Genomic DNA, 18,966 nt, shown 5'->3' on the forward strand with positions numbered 1-18,966 from the left:
ATGATATGTTGTTTGAAGAGTCTCTTTTTCGAAGATCTTTTGTATCTGTATCTGTACACCCACAGGGTGTGTCTGCCAATCCTTTGGACGAGTGGGGGCACGCTAAGTGCACCCACTGGGTGTAGTCCCCGAGACTACGATGGACTGCTGGCAGTCGACTGTAGTCTTTACATTGTGTTGCTGTAGCTGTATTTCTTCGCTCGGTTTGGTCGGGCCAGGTCGAGTGGAATTGTATCCGGTCGACTGCGGGCAGTCGACTTTTTTTTTGGTCAAACCAGTGGGGGCGCGCTGAGTGCACCCACTGGGTGTAGTCCCCGAGACTACTGTCGAATGTTTTTGATTCGGCTGTGGTCTTAGAAACGTCATCATTGTCTCTTAGTTACTCGGAAGCAACTTATCTTGGACGTCTGTCGACTGATTTTCCTTTTTACAGAAATCTTGCGAACTTGTAGCTCGCTATACTGAGTTGGAGAATCAGCAGATCCAGCTCAACCTTAACTTGAAGCTTGCTCAGGAGAATTTGAGGAAGGCGCAAGAAGAAGCGAAAGGTATGGCTGGTGAGGTTCTCTATTCTTAACGGGTGGCTTTTCTTTCTTGTCCATTCTTGATGTTGGTTCCACTCGACGCGCCTTAGATAAACTGGAGGAAGCTCTGAAGAAGAAGGACCAAGACCTTGCAGAGGCACAGAAGGAGGCCTCAAGCAAAACAAAGCTTGCAGAGGAGAAATTGGCTTCGGTCGCAGCTCTTGAACAGGAGAACTCCAGACTGAAAACCGCTCTCGAGATAGCTAATCGAGATGCCAGTCGACTGAAGAAGGAGAAGATGGCTCTGCACGACAAGGCGGGTGAGCTGGTGGGGAAGGTAAAAGATCTGGAAGCTTATCTCGGTGGACTTGCCAAGAAGTTCTTCGTCATGCTCGAAGGTAATTACTCTGCCCCGACTGTCTTGCAGTTTGCCAAGCCTGCGTAGGGCCACTATCTTACTCTTGAATCGTGTTTGCAGAATTCTGTCAGAACTTTGAAGAGGAGACCAGTCGAGTGGAGCCAAGCTTGGACCCTGTTAACTCTCTTGTGAAGGACAAGGCTGCCATGAACGTGCTCCGACTGGAGTCTCGTGTTGCCAGCGTCGTTGATTACCTGGCTCGGCTGAAAGTTTCAATGTCGCGGATCGACACATCACTCTGGCCTGGGACAACGCTTCAGAACGACCTCGAGTCTCTGATGGCTCGACTTAACGAAGTCCAAGGTCGAGTGGCGGAATGGAAGAAATCTTCTGCTAGATGTGGTGCTGATGTCGCTCTGTCTCTGGTCCGCGTCCATTGCAAGGAGGCGCGAGAAGAAAAGCTAGCGGCTATCCAAGTTGCAAATACCAGGAAGCACAGCTTTCAAGACTTCATGGAGACTTTCATCGCCGCTGCCACCCGTATCGCCGACGGGATCGACTTGGATGAGTTCGTCGCCCCTTCCAGTCCTCCTCCCGAGGAGTGAAAAACTTTGAATTTACCTCGGGATGCCGAGTGGATTTGTAACCGTTTAAACTCCGCCGAGCTGAGGGCTCGAGTACTTTGAGGTCTGGGACCTTTTGGGCTTTTTCTGAACTTGATTTCTCGTTGGATATCTTCACGGTTTGATTCGTCGAGTGGAACTTGATCTTCACTCGGAATAATCTTGTATTTGCGACGCAGCTCTGAGGGAGAAGGTAGCGGTCGACTCGTGGATTGGGTCGAGTCTTGTACTTAGGCGAGCACTGGGCTGTAGCTAAGCCTCCGAGTGAGAGGTTTACTCTCCACTCGGTAGGATTTTTAAACACTTAGGCGAGCACTAGGCTGCAGCTAAGCCCCCGAGTGGGAGGTTTGCTCTCCACTTGGTAGGCTTTTTCAAAACTTAGGCGAGTGCTGGACTACAGCTAAGCCTCCGAGTGGGAGGATCGCTCTCCACTCGGTAGGATTTGAACACTTAGGCGAGCACTGGGCTGCAGCTAAGCCTCCGAGTGGGAGGTTTGCTCTCCACTCGGTAGGATTTTTTAAAACTTAGGCGAGTGCCGGACTGCAGCTAAGTCTCTAGGTGAGAGAACTTAGGTGAGTGCTGGACTGCAGCTAAGCCCCCGAGTGGGAGGATCGCTCTCCACTCGGTGGGATTTTTTCAAACTTAGGCGAGTGCCGGACTGCAGCTAAGTCTCTAGGTGAGAGAACTTAGGTGAGTGCTGGACTGCAGCTAAGCCCCCGAGTGGGAGGTTTGCTCTCCACTTGGTAGGATTTTTTCAAACTTAGGCGAGTGCCGGACTGCAGCTAAGTCTCTAGGTGAGAGAACTTAGGTGAGTGCTGGACTACAGCTAAGCCCCCGAGTGGGAGGATCGCTCTCCACTCGGTGGGATTTTTTCAAACTTAGGCGAGTGCCGGACCGCAGCTAAGTCTCTAAGTGAGAGAACTTAGGCGAGTGCTGGACTGCAGCTAAGCCCCTGAGTGGGAGGATCGCTCTCCACTCGATAGGATTTTTTTTTAAAACTTAGGCGAGTGCCGGACTGCAGCTAAGTCTCTAGGTGAGAGAACTTAGACGAGTGCTGGACTGCAGCTAAGCCCCCGAGTGGGAGGATCGCTCTCCACTCGGTAGGATTTTTTCAAACTTAGGCGAAACGGATTCGCAGCTAAGTCACCCACTGGGGGATTCTGTATGTAAACAAAAGTGACAACAATTGATGGAACACTCTTGCCTTTGATAAAAACAAACTGCAGGAATTTTTCTTATTACATCTCGTCCAAGGGAGAGCTCAAGTGTAAAAGGGGCGGAGTAGTTCCGCATTCCAAGCTCGAGGCTCGTCGATCTGGCGATCAACATTGTAGAGGTGATACGCTCCATTGTGGAGGACTCTGGTGATGATGAAGGGGCCTTCCCAAGTTGGAGCAAGCTTGTGTGGTTTCTATTGATCCACTCGGAGGACCAAATCTCCTTCTTGGAAGGCTCGACTCTTCACATTCCGGGCGTGGAATCGACGCAAGTCTTGCTGATAAATGGTCGATCTGATCATGGCCATCTCCCTCTCTTCTTCTAGGAGGTCGACTGCTTCTTGCCGGGCCTGTTCTGCTTCATCTTCGGTGTAAAGCTCGACTCGGGGCGCGTTGTGAAGAAGATCACTTGGCAGAACCGCTTCGGCTCCATAAACCAGAAAGAATGGAGTTCTTCCAGTCGACCGGTTAGGGGTGGTCCTCAATCCCCACAGAACTGACGGAAGCTCGTCGACCCAAGCACCTGCCGCGTGCTTGAGATCACGCATCAGCCGAGGCTTCAGTCCTTTGAGAATCAAACCATTTGCTCTTTCAGCTTGTCCATTCGACTGAGGATGCGCGACCGACGCGTAGTCGACTCGTGTGCCTTGAGAGGCGCAAAAAGCTCTGAACTGGTCCGAATCGAAGTTTGACCCATTGTCAGTGATGATGCTATGAGGGACTCCATATCTGAATGTTAGTCCTCTGACGAAACTGATAGCAGTGCCAGCATCGAGGTTCTTGATAGGCTTGGCTTCAATCCATTTGGTGAACTTGTCGACTGCCACAAGCACATGCGTGAATCCGCTCCTGCCTGTTCTCAGTGGACCAACCATGTCCAGTCCCCAGACAGCAAAGGGCCAGACGACTGGAATGGTCTTCAGGGCTGATGCAGGCTTGTGTGACATGTTGGAGTAGAACTGGCAGCCTCCACATTTGTCGACTATCTCTTTTGCCATCTCATTTGCTCTAGGCCAGTAAAATCCCGCTCGGTATGCTTTAGCCACAATGGTCCGAGAGGACGCATGGTGGCCACAGGTCCCCGAGTGGATATCATCGAGGATTATCCGACCTTCTTCTGGTGTTATGCACTTCTGACCGATTCCAGTCGCGCTTTCTCTATACAACTGCCCCTTTATGACTGTGAAGGCCTTGGATCGGCGGACGATCTGTCGAGCCTCTTCCTCGTCTTCTGGGAGCTCTTTCCTTAGGATATACGCGATGTACGGTATCGTCCAGTCGGGAGTGATTGCCAAGACTTCCATGATTAGGTCGACCACAGCAGGAACTTCGACTTCAGTCGGATCTGTGGCACTTTTCGGTTGTGGGGCTTCTTCTGTGAAAGGATCCTCCTGGACTGACGGCGAGCGGATGTGCTCCAGAAACACATTGCTGGGAATGGCTTCTCTCTTGGAGCCTATTTTTGCCAGATCATCAGCTGCTTGATTTTTCAGTCGGGGGATGTGATGAAGCTCTAACCCCTCGAATTTCTTTTCTAGCTTTCTCACTGCATTGCAATAACCAGTCATAGCTGGACTTCTGACGTCCCACTCCTTCATCACCTGATTAACCACCAAATCTGAGTCGCCGTAGACCATGAGGCGACGGACGCCGAGTGAAATGGCCATGCGCAACCCGTACAAAAGTGCTTCATACTCTGCTTCATTGTTGGAGGAATCGAAGTGAATCTGGAGAACATATCTGAGCTTATCTCCTCGGGGGGAGACTAGAACTACCCCAGCACCGGAACCATTCAGCATCTTAGATCCATCGAAGAACATGGTCCAGTGCTCCGAGTGAACTTGAGTCGGAAGTTGCTGTTCAATCCACTCGGCGATGAAATCTGCGATTGCTTGGGACTTGATAGCCTTCTTTGCTTCAAACTTGATATCTAAGGGAAGGAGTTCAATCGCCCACTTGGCCACTCGACCAGTTGCATCTCTGTTATGCAGAATCTCTGACAGTGGGGCGTCGCTGACGACTGTAATGGAGTGGTCAGAGAAGTAATGTGCAACCTTCTTGGTGGTCATATAAATCCCATATACAAGCTTCTGGTAGTGAGGGTATCTTTGTTTTGAAGGTGTCAAAACTTCAGACACATAATAGACTGGGCGCTGAACTCTGAAGGCCTTTCCTTCTTCTTCCCGCTCGACCGTAAGTACTGTGCTGACAACTTGCCCTGTGGCTGCAATGTAAAGCAGCAGAGGCTCTTTGCTGATTGGGGCAGCAAGCACCGGCTGGGTGGAGAGCAGAGCTTTGAGCTCTGCAAATGCTGCATCAGCTTCCGGAGTCCACTCGAACTTGTCAGACTTCTTCATCAGTCGGTAAAGGGGCAACGCCTTTTCACCGAGGCGAGAAATGAATCGACTTAGGGCGGCCAAGCAGCCTGTAAGCTTTTGGACGTCGTGCACGCGAACGGGACGCTTCATCCGGAGTATGGTGCCAACTTTTTCAGGATTGGCGTCGATCCCCCGTTCAGAAACGAGAAAACCGAGTAACTTTCCACCTGGAACTCCGAATGTGCACTTTGATGGATTGAGCTTGATATCATACCTCCTGAGGTTGGCAAAGGTTTCGGCAAGGTCAGCTCGCAGGTCGGAACCTTTGCGTGACTTGACCACAATATCATCCATGTATGCCTCCACATTCCGACTGATTTGAGTGAGTAAACACTTCTGAATCATTCTCATGAACGTGGCTCCGGCGTTCTTGAGGCCGAACGGCATGGTGACATAACAGAAGCATCCGAATGGGGTGATGAAAGCTGTTTTGATTTCGTCGGGTCCATACAGACGGATCTGATGGTACCCGGAATAAGCATCTAGAAAAGACAATCTCTCGCACCCCGCAGTCGAGTCGACTATTTGGTCGATGCGAGGGAGAGGAAAATGATCTTTCGGGCAGGCCCGATTGATATGTTTGAAATCAATGCACATGCGAAGTGACTTGTCCTTCTTGGGGACCATGACGACATTGGCGAGCCACTCGGAGTGGTAAATCTCTCGGATGAACTCCGCTGCTAAGAGCCGAGCCACCTCCTCGCCAATGGCTTTCCTCTTCTGGACGGCGGACCGTCGAAGATGTTCTTTCACAGGCTTGAACTTCGGGTCGACTCGTAGACGGTGCTCAGCCAGCCCTCTGGGAACTCCAGGCATGTCAGAGGGTTTCCATGCGAAGATGTCCCAGTTCTCACGGAGGAGCTGGATGAGCGCTTCTTCCTATTTGGAGTCAAGCGTCGTTGAGATGTGAGTCGGGGCAGCATCGGGGTCGGTCGGGTGAATGTGGACTGTCTTTGTTTCACCGGACGACTGAAAAGCTGATTCTGAAGCAGGCTTCTTGGCTCGTAGCAACTCACTTGGATCGGCAGTCTTTTGGTACTCTTGCAGCTCGACCACTGCCATCTGAGCATCTGCAATCTTTGAGCCCTTCTGAAAGCACTCTTCCGCCTTCTTCCGATTGCCTGTAACAGTGATCACACCTTTGGGGCCAGGCATCTTCAGTTTGAGATACACGTAACATGGCCGGGCCATGAAGCGTGCGTAAGCTGGCCTGCCCAAAATGGCGTGATAAGCACTTTGGAAGTCCACAACCTCGAATGTCAACTTTTCCTTGCGGTAATTCTTTGAATCACCGAAAACCACATCAAGAGCGATCTGGCCGAGTGATTGGGCTTTCTTCCCAGGAATGACTCCGTGGAAACTCATGTTACTGGTGCTGAGCCTGGACATCGGAATGCCCATTCCTTTCAATGTTTCAGCATACAGTATGTTCAGGCCACTGCCACCATCCATCAGGACTTTAGTCAGTCGAGTGCCTTCAACAATTGGGTCGACCACCAAAGCTTGCCTCCCAGGGGTGGCAATGTGCGTCGGGTGATCAGACTGGTCGAATGTGATGGCAGTCTGAGACCACTTCAGGTAACTGGGTGTTGCCGGGGCAACCATGTTCACCTCTCGGTTAATGACTTTCAGTCGACTTTTGCTTTCGACATCGGCAAAAATCATCAGGGTGGAATTGACTTGGGGGTATCCATCGTCACTGTCTTCCTTGTCCTCGACTCTGTCCGACTCTTTTTCCTTATCCTTGGACTGCTTTCCTTGGAACTGCTGGATCAGGAGCCGGCACTGTCGAGTGGTATGCTTTGGGTAAATAAAATTACCCTCTTCATCCTTCTTGGTGTGGATGTGACATGGCAGATCCAAAACATCATTTCCGTCTTGATCCTTGACTTTCTTGGGCTTCCAGGGGCCTTTGGGTTTTCCCTTGAAATTTCCCTGGGTTGCGGCCAGGGCCTCCCCAGGGGCGGCTGGCTCGGCCTTCCGCTTCTGCTTCCGACTGGAATTGCCTCCGGTTTCCTGGGCGACTGCTTTCTGCTTGCCACTCCGGAGTCGATCTTCATCTTCTCCGTTAGCGTACTTGGTGGCAATCTCCATCATCCGATTCAGAGACATCTCTCCAGTTCGACCGAACTTCAGATTCAACTCTCTGTATTTGACACCTTCCTTGAAGGCACAAACCGCTTGATGGTCTGGCACATTCTCAACCGAGTGATGCAGCGTGATCCACCTCTGGATGTATTCCCTCAGAGTTTCATTCGGCTTCTGCACGCAAGACCGCAACTCTGTAAGGCCTGCAGGTCGCTTGCATGTTCCTTCAAAGGTCGTGATAAACACTCGGGAGAGGTCCTCCCAAGTGTAAATGCTGCTGGGTGCTAACTGATTTAGCCACGCTCTGGCCGAGCCCTCTAACATGAGAGGCAAATGCTTCATGGCCACCTCATCATTGCCACCGCCAATCTGTACAGCCACTCGGTAATCTTCGAGCCAGGTGTCAGGCTTAGATTCACCGGTGAACTTGCTGATTCCAGTCGCCAGCCTGAAATTGGGAGGAATCACTGCGGCTCTGATGGCTCGACTGAAACACTCTGGCCCTGAAGCACGTACTCCGCTGCTGGCAGGCGCATCTCTGTTGTGGCCTCCTCGATGAGCTCTGTTCCTGTCAACCAAACCTTGAACGAGGATGGATCTCGCATCAAAGCCTGGGTCTCTGGGGTCGACTGGAATCCTCTGCCCAACACTATGAGGGCGTCTGTCATCTTGCCGTCGAGGCGCATATGACCCACTCCTCGGGGGAGGGGTTGGCACTCGACGTCGATCATCACGGTCGAATCGGTGATCATACTGCTCATTCCTCCTGTACTGGTCACGCCGGTCACCACGTCCCTCACGCCTCGGGGGCGATCTCGGGCTGTGAGCCGACTCGACTGTATCTGTTGCGACAGATCGACTGTGGATCCTATTCCGCGACTGAGAGACAGCGGAATTCTGGTTTCCCGCCGCCCGGAGCAATGCTCTGATCTGTAACAAGCCCCTGCCAGCCTCCGACTGGGAGGGCTGAATCGATTCTGCTATACGGGCCGCGGCGGCCAAATTCTGAACTGGGGTTCGATATACCTGCGTCGGCGGGAAGAGCTGGCGTCGACTAGACTCGGGAGCCCGCTGACGCGCTTGCTCGTCGAGTGCTCGCTGGAGATTCTCCAGTCGAGTGCGCTCGGCCAAGTTGGCCAAACGCGCGTCCTCCAAGGCCCGGGCCTCGGGGGTCTCTCCGACGATAGGAGTGCGGAGCGCGTCCATGTTTCGGCGGCGAAGCTCCTCTCGCTGTAATGACGTGAGAGGTTCGGGGAGATACTCATCGTGGGGATGTGACGGATCGCCCCCACCCGCGCCTCCATCAGCGCGAGGGAAACCAGGAGGACTGTGCGTTCCGTCGACCGCCAGAATCTCAGCCGCTGGGTCGCTGCTGTCGCACTCGGATGCAGTCTCCACGGAGCCAGTCGACAGGTCGAACAGGCCGCAGAGGGATTCATCGGGCTCGATTGCCGCGACTTGTGGGGCTGCCGACTGGCGGGCCACGGCATGCCTCACCCACCGCTGGAGTCTTGACCGACCGGAGCGCTTGCGCTGGCGGGAGACAGGGCGGGGAGACGATGCAGGGGCCGACCGATACTGAGTCGATGGCTGCCGCAGGAGGACGCCATGAATGCATGCGCGGAAGTGCATCGCACCGCGGATGGGGAGCGCGTCGATGTCGAGTGGTGCCTCCTGAAGCCAGGCGGAGTCATCGACGATGAAGGTGAGCGCGCCGAGACGGATCTCGCGGTCCTCCACCAAAACTCCGCCAGAAAACATGATCAAAGGGATCGGAAAAGATCGCAACTTCTCCAACTAAGCGCTAAGATTCCTGCCCCACGGTGGGCGCCAACTGTCGTGGTTCTAACTCTGACAGTGATGTAGGGGGGTGAATATGGAGAGGCTAGATCTTAGCTATTGGGAAGTTGTTACACGCGAGGTTTACGAGTTCAGGCCCTTCTTAGAGGAAGTAATAGCCCTACGTCTCGGAGCGCGGAGGCGGTCTACTGGATTATGCGTGTATGGATACAGGGGTGCGAAGCCTTCATACTGAGGAGGGGGGTGGCTTATATAGAGTTCGCCGGACCCCTCCCGCCCTCAGTAATGCAGGGTTTAAGGTACATTTAAGGTTGGGCGTTTCTGGTAACGTCCCTAATAAAGTGCTATAATGATCATAAAGACTACTTAACAGCCGACCGTTTGCCTGCGGAGTGACTTTAGGTCTCCTGGCAGTCGAGTGGTTGGCTTCATGGTCGAGTGATAGCTTCTTGGTCGAGTGTCTTGAACCCGTCGAGTGGGATACCTTCAAGTCGATTGAAAGGTGACTTCTCCTAGGGGTGTCCTAGGGTAGGACTCTTTGATCAGGTCTGTGTCCCTACCCTAGGTACGTGTCTTCATCAGTCACCGAACATGATCACTGGTGACATTTTTTTGTCTGTCACCTAATATGCCAACTTGCGTGACGAAAAAAGTGGTACCGTCAAAATTTTATTTTCTATGACGGCGCTTCAGTGATGGTGGGAGCGGTGACCGAAAAATGTCGCTAGAGTATCTATTTTCCATGATGAAAGTGGGTTATACATGACACAAGTGAAGCGTTGCAAAATAGAGCAAAGTTTGTAGTGGTAGTGGGGGCAATCAAAGCTGGCGTGGGCAGGTCAAACTTGACGCTGGGACCCATGATGGTTAAACTTAGCCTTACCTAATTAAACAGCTGGCTAACCAACTAACCAGGGCCCACTTGTCAGTTATAGAAAACGTTGCAAGTTGTTAGTTGTACCAGATTTGTTTCTAAGGGAAAATATTCAGGAATAATGAGAACAGTCATATAAAATGACAGGGTAGTACTGGGAACCAGAGAAACTATAAATTGGCACAGTCCACAAATCACAATGTATTTTGGAAAGGTGATATATAAAGACAAATAAGAAAAGGCAATCGAGGTTGCCACCCTAATTGACAATCACAAACATGTGATGGCTGCATTGGCTTATCACAAGAAGGAAGACTTTTTTTTTGTCATGGCCACTAACGAAGCTTGCCCTAGGTCCAAGTCGCCGATGCCACATGTTGAGATCGAGGGGCCACCTTTATTTATGTAGAAAAGCGAATATAGATCTTTCGAACAACTAGATCTCCCGATGATTCCCTTGGTGGCTAGATCATTCACAAAACAAACATATGGATCAAATTCAATAGAACAAGAATTGCCCCGAGTAAAATTGCATATGGGTATGAAGTCATTAACAATCAAGAGTAAAACATCAAACATTGTTGAGAGAAAGGGGGAGTATGACCGAGATGAGTATAACTAGTAGGAATAATGGTGATCCAGGAACCATCACTAACAACTAAACTACGACAAGCGTGCATTGAAGAGAAAAGATACTAGTTGAGATTACCTCTGCAACCCGTCACATGCGATTAGCGGCATAGTCCATGTACTAGTCATTGTCGGAGGAGGGGTGGAGCTTGTGTTGCCGGGCGCCCTGTCGATCACGGAGAACTGGTCCCGCGAAAGAGGCGACGGCATAAAGATGGATGCCATGGAGTTGAGCAACGAGTATCCCTGAGTTGGAGCAGATGGGCGTGGGTTGAGGACGCCGCGGGCGTTTTGAGGGGCCCGCTGAGTGTGCGGCGGCTGCCTCAGCAACGGGAAGGGCGCCCCCCATGGCGCAAAGTAGCCCATCCAGGGTCGTTGTTGCGGTTGTGCCGACTGTCCAGGCCAGGTGTTAGAAAAAGCGTTGCGATCGCCTTGATTCCCATTGTTGCTTCTACCGGGGGTGGAGTTGGAGCCGGTGTTGGTGCCAATGGTGATGGTGGAGGATCCCTTGGCCCTGTCACATGCATTAAGATTGATTTCTTCCAGCAACAACATGGAACGGGCCTGGATAAAGGTAGGAAAAGGCCTGTGCATGGGAAGAGTAGTTGCCAGCACATGGAAGCGGTTGTTGAGTCCTCGGATCATTTGCAATGTCCACATATCATCGCTAACTGGTTCACTTGCGTCGAGGGCATCGGCGAGGGCCTTAATCCGATTGCAGTAGGCGGCCACCGTCATGTCTCCTTGCTCGGTGGCGCTTAACTCTTCGCGGATGTGGATGGCCCATCCGGGCTGGTTGTCCCGGAAGAAGGTGTACAACTTGTCCCAAACGGTATACGCGGTGTTCTCCGGCTCCCTCACCACTTGATAGAGCTCGTCGCAAATGGTAGCATAGAACCACAACACAATGGTCAGATCGTCGTTGCGCCACTTGGCATCTTGAAGACGGGGATCAGACTCGTGGTCGACATGGTGGGCGCAGTCGTATTTGGCGAGGATAGCGTAGAACTTCCGCGTCCACTCAGCGTAGTTGTTTGCGGCGAGATCTAACTTGAAATTGATGAAGTGGGTAATATCGATGCGGTGCATAGGAGGCTCAGGACGGGTAGAGGGGAGGACAGGCTTGGCCTTCTTGGTGCTGCCGAGGGGAAAGAAATGACGAAAGGAGGAGGACGTGGCCAGAAGGGTGGGGGCGCTGAATGAAGGAGAGATGTTGCTCATGGTGAAGAGGAGAAGATGGTTGTGATACCAAGAACGATTGTGACTTGTGAGTATAATCTCGAAGATGTCTTGTGTTCACTCGCTGCCCTGTTTATATACACATCACAAGGGGTAGAACCATAGGAGAGAGATTTATTACAACAACAGTAAAAGTATACCAGAATTTGGCTGGTGGGGAGCTTGGGACAAAATGATGGACGAGACGCATGGTAGTACTCCTACCCGTAGTACTGCGTAGTGGGTAGCGGATCTGATCGATGCAGGAGGCGAATTGTCACCGTGATTCCACGATTAGTGAGATCACATCACAGTCTGATCGATTGACGCGTACGATGACACTGTGACATGACGGGTAATTCGATCGGTGACGGTAAGTGATGAGCTAGAGTGAGGTTTTCATCTCCAGTTACGATTAGCTTTTGCAATGATCAGAACGCCACGTCGGTGTGTGCGGGGCAGCCGTGCATAGCTGGCCTTTTGCTACCGGCGTTGCCGTGTACACTTGTGACCGACCGGCTTCGGCTTTCGGCGGGCCAGTTTGTGCGTGCATGCCGGCCGCGCCGCATGCCTGTGCGGACGTGCACGCGATGGCTAAACTTTTTGGTTTGGAGTGGTAGGTGGTGACCACGAGACAAAACTTGTTGGAACGAGGCACACGGATGGCTAATACAGTGTCGTGCAGTTCTTACTGTGGGAAACTTATGCCGCACTGCACCACCACCCACCACCGATATTAGCCATTCATGCGACTGATTCCAACGAGTTTTGTCCCGTGGCCACCATTCACCAACCCAAACCAAAAGTTTCAGCCATGGCGTGCACGTCCGCACAGGCATGCGGCGCGGCATGCATGCATGCACAAACTGTTCCGCCGAAAGACGAAGCCGGCCACGAGTGTACACGGCAAGGCACGCACCGGTAACGAAAGACGAGCCACGGACGGCTGGCGCGCACGCACCGACGTGGCGATCTGATCACTGCAAAGCTAATCGTAACTGAAGAGGAAAGCCTCACTCTATCTCATCAGTTACCGTCCAATCGACCACCAGAGACAAGTGATGACCCGTAGGCACGCATATCCAGGCCAGGATCAGATAGCAAAGCCAATTCAAAAGCGCGAGCCGATGACGCAGCGGCTAGGGCCGGACAAGCGCGGCGGTTCAGGGTTCAGGGTTCAGACAAGGTTAGTATAGCTGTTCGTGCAGTCGTGCACACCACCGCCCTCGATCTGCAAACACAAATTCAAAACACGGCGGTTCGGCGTGTGGAGTTACCTTCGCCGCTTCCGTGCTCATGCATGCAGGAGGACCTATCTGTCGTCTATCTGCATGCTTCCAAACCAAAGCTTGAACTCCCTCGCTGAAAAGGCAAAAGAGCAAAAAGACAGGGCTTCAACTACCTGCGCGACAAAGTTGGTTGGCCTGGCCGGGGAGATAGATTTGTTCGGGCGCAGGAAGCTTCGGTGCACCTTCCCGCCGCCACCTGAGTGTCTCGCACGCGCCCTTTGCCTGGCTTGTGGTTAACGAGAACCGCAACCAAGATGACAAATCAACAAACGTGTAGGCCGTATATATCTAGAAAAGTTAGTATACATGTGCGAAATGCAGAAATGAAAACCTGGGTTTGGAACGTCCAGGGCGGTATCTACAAACCAGGCGACGGAACCCTACAGTTTAAAATACGGATAATCAAAGTATGTCTTCACAAAATTTAAAAACAACCATGTCTTCACTTAATTGTGTGACACCCTAACTCCCGAAAACACGATGAGGAGATGTAATAAATGAGAGCTTATAAAACAATTTCTTTTTTTTAGTTCTAAGTTGATTCACCCCAACCGTTGGATATCGATCCAACAGCCGCCCACCTCCTTCTTCCTCGCCCAGCATGGCGCTCGCCGACCTCCAACCTAGACCTAATTGTCGGCCTCAACGACCGATCCCGGCGGCACTACCGTGTCGCCTCACTGAACCACCCCCCTTCGGCGTGCCACCGCCGCCCTGACCATCCTTGTATACCCTTTTCTTTTTCGCACTGGCACCCCACCCCACACCCAAATCGTTAAGCCTCCACCTGCGACGCCGGCTAGGTGTGAGTTCTTCTCTCCTATCTAAAACTGACCGGTCCAAATTTTGTTTTCAAACAACTGAGGATAGTAAATCCGCTATAAAAAAAGTAACAAAATTTGGCAAGACAAGAAAAAATAACAAAAAAAGATAAGGAAAAAAAGTACTTTTCTGATGATATGAATATGATGGATGCATGCCCTAGATATGTAGGGATCTGATGAGAAATTACGATGGAACCCTACAAATTAACATAAGGATCTCCAAGGTATATTTCACTTAATTATATGACTTCCTAATTCTAGAAGACATGACAATGATTAATGAAATAAATATCTCCATGTTCTATAAACTAGGCAAAACCGATGATTATTTATACATCAGTCTTAGTCTTAGCATGACAAGAACAAAAAAGGAATAATAATAATAATAATTTGTAAAGATATGAATATGATCGATGACCGAACCTAGGTGTGTAGAAATCTGATGAGAGATTATGGACCTGCAGCCTGTTGTATCAGAAAGTTGCCGGTCGACAATGGAGTGGAGCAACTCGAAGAGGAAGAGCGTCGAAATTGCCCAAAAGACCAACTGAGGGAAGAGAAGCACATGGGGTGTTCCTCGATCGACCGACTATTATATGAAGAGGTGGGGAGATAAAAAGTGGCTCCCCCCTCCCACTGGACCTCGTGCGATTTACCATGCCGGTCCTTTCATTTTGTTCTCCCTGTTGCCGCCCTACACACGGCCTCCTCTAATTCTATCAAATAATGGTCGTTGCTAATCACTAATAAGAGGAGTACTTAAGTAAGATTTGGGGCATGTACTGTCGCCCACTTCACCTTTACAGTTGTAGGTAGCACTATGATTAATGATCAGGAAGGAATGCACGTGTATCAAAAGCGGAGAAGGAGGGGGGGGGGGGGAGACTGTCGTGACCTTCCTTATATGGCACATACATGTACAATGTAACAAAATATCTTGGCGTGAACACGAACGTTAGTGCCCTGGGCTTTATAGCATGACCATGTCCAAAGAAGGAACGATGCAAGGAGGGGGGGGGGGGGTACCGGAGTAAAAGAGAAAGGGATAAGGGAGGAGTCGAGCGGCGATCGATGACAACAAGGCATCATCGTCGATCCTATATATGTCCATATCGAGATGGGAGATAACACCCCCCCCCCTCCACCCCTCCCATGCATACATGTGAGCCTTATCAGGGTTTCAGAGCCAAGGGGGGGGGTGTCAATTATGGGTAACCAAAGCAGGAGCGGTAGGAGGAGGATGCGGCGCATGGAAGATGGGTAGAGGCAGCGTTAGGAAGGAGGTAGAGTTGTGAATCAAGATGCTATGGCGTCAATGAATCTCATGCGGTGCAAAGAAGAAACAAGGATAATAATTGTGTAAGACCAACAACCTATCTTCCATTTAACCTATTTAATCGTGTTGATTTAAGTGAATTTAATTTATGAATTTTGCATTAACGCCTCCATACGTTAGCCCCCCCCCCCCCCCCCCCCCCCCCCCCCCCTCCCCGCGAGCGGCAGGACATTTTGCTCCTCATGCTTAGGAATACCTAGAGTTGCATCACAAATTTTTGTTGAATTTACATAAATTTAATAAAAGACATGACTTTGCAAAAATGGCTATTTGTATGCCGCATATGGATTGTGTACTAATCTGAATAAAGATGAATCAATGCAAGAGGGAATTATCCATATACGTAAGATCATGTTAAAATTTCTCGATGACACACCTCTACCGCGGCGGCAGCGGCGCCCGTCCATCCTAAGGTGGAGGGCCGAGGAGACGTGTCCCTACTGTGGATCAGAGTGGCGAACCACGGCATCGGCACGCGCGCAGGTTGGACCGCAACGGAAAAGGTGTGGTGGATGGCAACGGCGGTGGCGCCGGGCTTTGGCGAATGCGGCTCTACGGCGCGCTGCTGGCCGCGACCACCACGCTAGAGTAGTGACGTTACGGAGGCGGTGGCGCGGGCCTGGGTTGCATCCGATCTGGGTCCAGCAGGCTCCCCACGCGCGCCTGATCTGGATCCCGTGAGTCCGCCGTGGTTGCTGCTGGGCAGGCGGTTGACCGGGGCCTTTGTTGTGCGCTCCTTGGCGCTAGAAGGATCTAGTGGCAGCCTGAATCATCTTCTTCGTTGCAGCAGGCTGGCGGCGTGGGGGCTGCTGCCTTGATCTGAATAATGGTGGTTTGGCCTTGCTGCTATTCTTGTGCTCAGTCATCGATCTGCTTGATGTTGGTCTTCTTGATCGGGACGCCGGCGAGTCCCGATCTTCCTCTCGAAGGTCTTCGATGATTGGCGCATGACGCCACTGGATATCTAGAGTGGAATCGATTCGGTCGTGCGCGCCCTTATCTTCGGCTAGCAAGGCTTCATAAGGGTGTGGCGCGAAGCTTCACTTGCTTGTCGATGCCATATGACATGCCTAAATATAGATTTTTATGGTATTAACAAAGGTGAAGAAAGTCATGGTGGCTCTAATCGGAGGCTTGTAATGGCGGCGAGGGGTATTGGTTGTGACGAAGACTAGCGGCACAGGTTTCTCCTGTTTGTCAGGTGTTGAAGACTTGCAACAGCGAACTTGGCAAGAGGGGGCGGCAGCGCAGGTGGTTTGCATTTTTGGTGGTGCTCCTTTGAGTACCGAGCCGCGATTTTCAAGGTGAAAGCCTAAGGTCTGGCCTTCATTGGTTGTACCTAGCAATGACTTTGCTGAAGACATTGTTTTAGGAACTCGATCTTTCTTCAGGGTGAAATCTCAAGATCTTTGATCGAGCGACGACAATACTTATGGGTTGTTTTCTTTTTGGAGGCTTCATTTTTGAAGAACTTTTTTGTGGTCTGGGTGTTGTCTGATGGTTAGAGTGTTGTTGTTGGAAGGGTTTCAACACCTTGACGGGGCTTTGTTTTTCTATTTATCTCGTTCTTTATTTTGTTCTTGGTTGTGTGCATCCTTGATGTCCTTCGATATCTAGTTGGTGTAGATGATAAGTGTAATTGGTATCATCGCGATATTCATATACTTCCCTTTAAAAAAAAGAGACACACCTCTAGATTTGATTTCTGTGTTGCAAAGAGCCCCATAGGAAAAAACCCATAATATAATGTCAATCCTTTAACAATTGCACCTAATAAAATCCCTAGGATCGACTCCGTTTTTTTATTATTAGTTAAAGATAAAGATAAAGATAGGGTTTCTGCCTCCCGTCGCTGTCGCCGCAGGTCCGCCTCCTCTCCAATGGCCCTAAAGCCATGGGGGCATGGTGGATCTCGGCAAGGGCCGGCGGGAGGGCTCCGTTTTTAATCGTTTCTTCAATTTTGCTAGGGTTTGTGTCCTGCTCAGGAAGACGAGACGGCGGCGGCTCCCTGAAGATGGAATAAAGATCTTTCCGCCTAGCCCCCGTTCCGGCGGTGCCTCTAGCACCGTTGGTGGGCGTGTGGAGCACGACGACTTCCCGACTGTCTACTACAACAAGTTGTGCCCGACTCCGGCGATGGAGGGACGATGACGGCGGCGCGCCTTCGGCTCGCTTCAGTGATGATAGTCTTCGCTAGGTGGTCTATGGATCTGGATGTAATTTTTATTATTTCTGGTATTCATTGTACTGCCATGGTTGAAGATGAATAGACAAAAAAAATTCGCAAAAGAAAATTAAAAAATCCCTAGGATCAAAGAATGCCATAACCCCTGAAAACCGTTGGAGCGGCCCCATGTTTGGGATCGACGGAGAAGCGCCAATACCGGCCTTATCTTCGAGATGCCACCAGAGCCCACACCACAGCGGCCATGCCAAGTAGCAGCACACCAGGCAGAACAAACTCACTGCTGTCGCAGGGGCGCGGACACGCGCACCAACACTGCTCGTCTTCATCCTATCGCCGTCCATCCATCTCTCTCCGACTCCTCCCGCCACCTTCCTCGTCGATCCCCGGGCTTATCTTCCCCCCACGTCACTCAAGAACGCCGCGACACCTCGATCCTTTGGCCTTTAGCATCTCCGACCCACCAGCACACCTATAAATCGCGTCGCCCGGCGGCAAGGAAGGCACACTCGTCGACAGACGAACCGGAAGAGAGGGACAGAGGTGAGATCGAAGGATCCGGAGCTCGTAGGAGCTCTCTCTCCTGGATCGTCCGCGATCGTACTACATGGGGATGCAACAGTCGACGATGACTGCGTCCGGCGACGGCGCCAAGAGGGCCCTCCGCCGGCTGCCGCACGTGTACAGCAAGGTGCTCGAGCTGCCGCTCCCGGCGGACGCCGACGTCAGGGCGTTCGAGGGCACCACCGCGCTCCACTTCTTCGCGGCCTGCGGCCCCATGGGCGAGGTGAGGGCGCGCCTCGTCAGGATTTACCCCGGGGTCGTCAAGGTGGTGGTGGTGCACGTTGGGACCGGAGACGACGAGTATGGCGACGACATGGAGCTTGATAGGTGGAGGTACCGGCTGCCTGAAGACTGTTGCCCGGAGCTGGCTATGGCCGGGTACGTCGACGGGCAGCTTATCGTGACGGTGCCCAAGGGCCGCGGCGAGGGCGGCGACGGGGCTCGGAGGTGCTGCAGTGGAGCAGCGGGGGAGATTGGTGGGAATCTCGTGGCCGTGCAATAGAACCGGTGGGGTACTAGTGAGAGAGTGTGAGCTCCATAATTGCTCGTCTAGTCTGAGTCTATCTGGTACTATTCTGGTTACTCCTTGCCATTTGATTTTTCTTTTTCCATAAAGACGGGCGCTTCGTGTTCTGCTCCTTCCTGATCCGAGGACAGCTATTGCAAAGTTTGTACAAACTCTTTGGTTTCCATGGAATCAAATGTGAATGCAGATCAAATTGTGGGAAAATCTTTTACTGGAACTCTGTTTACTTGGTTGGTTCCTTGATTCAGCTTGGATTAGAGCAGAGCAATGCTTGCAGATTTCGTCAGTCTTTTTGACGAAAAAGGGTTTCCCCCCGCTTTGTATTCCAAAGCAACCAACTGATACAACCAAGGATAGGTGCTGGGGCGGAAGCAGCACAGACACACCCAAAAGAAATGAAAGAGAAACAACAAGAGAAAAGAAAGCCGACAACGGCGGTTCGACGGAAACGGAGAAGCTTCACGACCACTGCGCCCACCGAAGATCTCCCACCAAGCTCCAAGGCTCCGAAGCACCGGTACCAATCAGCACC

The 18,966-nt window shown here is 51.6% G+C and overlaps 2 protein-coding genes across 2 annotated transcripts; one reads left to right on the plus strand and one right to left on the minus strand.

Moving 5' to 3' along the window:
* Nucleotides 1-10,017: 10,017 nt before the first annotated feature.
* On the minus strand, nt 10,018-11,801 carry LOC123081610 (uncharacterized). The gene is made up of 2 exons (XM_044504158.1): nt 10,572-11,801; nt 10,018-10,326 (listed from the first exon to the last, which is right to left on the minus strand). The coding sequence occupies exons 1-2, from the start codon at nt 11,711-11,713 to the stop codon at nt 10,299-10,301; spliced, it is 1,170 nt and encodes a 389-aa protein (XP_044360093.1). The 5' UTR covers nt 11,714-11,801; the 3' UTR covers nt 10,018-10,298.
* Nucleotides 11,802-17,589: 5,788 nt separating this feature from the next.
* Nucleotides 17,590-18,645, plus strand: LOC123081611 (uncharacterized). Its single transcript, XM_044504159.1, has one exon. It carries the CDS (start codon nt 17,952-17,954, stop codon nt 18,408-18,410), a length of 459 nt encoding a protein of 152 aa, XP_044360094.1. The 5' UTR covers nt 17,590-17,951; the 3' UTR covers nt 18,411-18,645.
* The last annotated feature ends 321 nt before the right edge of the window (nt 18,646-18,966 follow it).

This window comes from Triticum aestivum, chromosome 4A (assembly GCF_018294505.1).
Source record: "Triticum aestivum cultivar Chinese Spring chromosome 4A, IWGSC CS RefSeq v2.1, whole genome shotgun sequence".
In the NCBI taxonomy this organism is placed as follows: domain Eukaryota; kingdom Viridiplantae; phylum Streptophyta; class Magnoliopsida; order Poales; family Poaceae; genus Triticum; species Triticum aestivum.

Excerpts from the sequence above, each read along its gene's own strand:
- LOC123081611 (XM_044504159.1), top strand. The coding sequence starts at position 17,952 with ATGGGGATGCAACAGTCGACGATGACTGCGTCCGGCGACGGCGCCAAG.
- LOC123081610 (XM_044504158.1), bottom strand. The coding sequence starts at position 11,713 with ATGAGCAACATCTCTCCTTCATTCAGCGCCCCCACCCTTCTGGCCACG. Across the intron at positions 10,327-10,571 it reads GCATGTGACGGGTTGCAGAG|CCACCAAGGGAATCATCGGG; the intron begins GTAATCTCAACT and ends TGAATGATCTAG.